At 51.4% G+C, this 2,248-nt stretch overlaps 1 protein-coding gene across 1 annotated transcript in view; it reads right to left on the bottom strand.

The window, feature by feature from the left end:
• The window catches only part of Pmar_PMAR027940 (conserved hypothetical protein), a gene marked incomplete at both ends in the record, with an annotated part of 2,207 nt that extends 127 nt beyond the window's left edge, over positions 1–2,080 (bottom strand). The window contains 11 exons of the mRNA XM_002773438.1: positions 188–250; positions 297–403; positions 455–624; positions 669–821; positions 963–1,069; positions 1,113–1,190; positions 1,234–1,298; positions 1,612–1,696; positions 1,736–1,815; positions 1,862–1,958; positions 2,001–2,080. Coding sequence (XP_002773484.1) covers positions 188–250; positions 297–403; positions 455–624; positions 669–821; positions 963–1,069; positions 1,113–1,190; positions 1,234–1,298; positions 1,612–1,696; positions 1,736–1,815; positions 1,862–1,958; positions 2,001–2,080 — 1,085 coding nt within the window. The remainder of the gene's footprint in view (positions 1–187; positions 251–296; positions 404–454; positions 625–668; positions 822–962; positions 1,070–1,112; positions 1,191–1,233; positions 1,299–1,611; positions 1,697–1,735; positions 1,816–1,861; positions 1,959–2,000) is intronic.
• Positions 2,081–2,248: the final 168 nt, after the last annotated feature.

Raw genomic sequence — 2,248 nt, 5'->3', positions numbered from 1 at the left:
TCATCGAAACGCATGATTAGCCGAGTCTTGTTCGTGCAACACCACGAAGGCTCGCTTTGAGACGATGCCATGTTCGTATCTTACCAACCTTCTTCAACTCAACCTCTGCACTATGTGGGATCGATGCTTCCGAGGTAAACCGTAACTATGATGATGATTCAAACATCAACAAGCAGCCCTCCCCCACCTCCTCGGACCCCGAGGGTCGACCACCTGGGTCCATCCTCTACTCGGCATATATCGGTAGCATCTGAAGAACAGGTGTACTCAGCCATTAAAGATCTTCGACAACATACCGTCGATTATGCCGGAAGAAGGAGACGATCTTCCGCAACCAGAAACGCTCCTCGCGGCTCTCCTCGGAGTATGAGTTCCCTTGGTCCATCTCAGGTACAGGGATTATCTGACGATTGGATGAGAGGCAAACACACACTCGGATTTGAGCCATTCTCACCCCTTCATCAGCTGGCTCCTCGACAGGCACTAAAGCTGAATTGTCATCCTCAGCTAGACGTGACTTGAACTCATGAACTCTCGTGAACTGCATTAGGGTTGAAGTGTCTTTCGGCTTGCCTCCCATAGCGACCGCCTCCTGATGCTCCTCCTCCGACTCGATCGACCATTCTGTTAAAGACAGATCTCAAGCCAAACTTGGAAATCCAACTGACCTTGGCCACCCTCCTCAGCGCTGCCGTTCCCGCTGCCCTGATTTGACGTAGACGCTATGTTCCAATTAACCACCTCGCCGTCCTCCTCCACCTCGTTCTCCCTCGGCAACTCCAGCCCATGTTCTGCTCGCCTACGTGTCTGAGACGATCGATCTGGACTAAGCCTCCATACACTATGACCCAACCTGGTTCAACAGCATTTCAGCTGGTCGACTGCTCATCGATCTTGCCAAGCGTTCGCTGCTATCTATGAGGAAAGCATCGCAACCTAGTCCGCATGTCGAGCAATCTCACGTGCCGCCGCATCTCTTTCCATTAGAACTGGGTCCATGTCCGCTGCCTTAGGCGACTTACGATGCAGCATGATACGCCCATGATGGAGGAGATGCTGATATATCCACCTAATATCCAATCTACGGCACTCCTTGTTGAGTAACAGCCTACCGCTTCACACTGGAGGGGGGTAATAGACGTGCATATGTATTGAGCTCATAAGGCTTACTCACTACGGGTGGGAGAGGCCTGGGAAGGGTCACTATGGCTACGATCAGTCAAGGAGCCCTACCGCAGCCCTCCTCTATGTTGATACCGTACGAAGTCGAATACAGGGGGGTTCATCGACTCCGTGACCTACCCACATACAAGGTGATATAGAACCACTCTATTCCCTACAAGGGCGCCCCATGAATCATGCACGCACGAGAATTCGTGACATTTGCCGACGCGATTTCGATCCTCTCAAAGAGCTCCGCTCAACGCTGTATAGAACATTCCGAAACGTTGATGCCAGGCACTCAGATCCCTCGACCACGACTACGACAACGATCTAGTCCGCAGCGTGAAATCCCGGACTCGAGATTTGACCCCGCGTTTTCTCATGCAGCTCACTATCCGTCCAGCAGTAGCATACACCACAATTGCTCGAGTGCAGACCATCTGATACCTCCCTCGCAATATACTCCTTCGAGAATTGCCCATACTTCCTTATGTAGTCCAGCATGTAAGGAACTGATATCGTATTATAGCATCTGTGGGGAAGCAGTGATAGGAAAATATACAAGCATTACCGATCGAATAAAGCACAAAGTTCTGGGCCGTAGATTGAACCGAAGAGCTCAGCCATATCGATCATCAGCTTGTTGTAGCTCTGAAAAGAAATGCCTGCTCCTCAGAAGAAATGTGATTGAGCTCACAGACGCCGATGCTTTGTCCCTGAAAGTTGCCAACCTGCTAGCAACCTTCAAACACTTCTCGGCCGGGAATCGACGGACCAGCGCGAACATAAAAAACCTACGGAAGGAAATCATCTAATTTTTCGCGACCTCATCTCACTCGTGCATCTCTTCCATCGGCAACCCATCGACATCCAGTACCCGAACGCGTATCTGAGGTCGATCACGGTGACCAGCCATGGAGACCCATCACGGTATCACTCGAGGCCGCCGCTCAGCCTTCTTGGCCTTATCAAGCCAATCCCTTCCTTCGTGCCATCGAGAACCATACCTAATGAGCGACCCGTATCGTCATCGATGCCCGTGCTACTACCTCCCAGCCTCCACTAACTGGGTCTGCTCTATCAC

The sequence above is a fragment of the Perkinsus marinus genome, assembly GCF_000006405.1.
Source record: "Perkinsus marinus ATCC 50983 genomic scaffold scf_1104296958914, whole genome shotgun sequence".
NCBI lineage: Eukaryota > Perkinsozoa > Perkinsida > Perkinsidae > Perkinsus > Perkinsus marinus.
The sequence above is the reverse complement of the archived record's forward strand: the minus strand, read 5'-3'. Positions and strand labels throughout refer to the sequence as shown.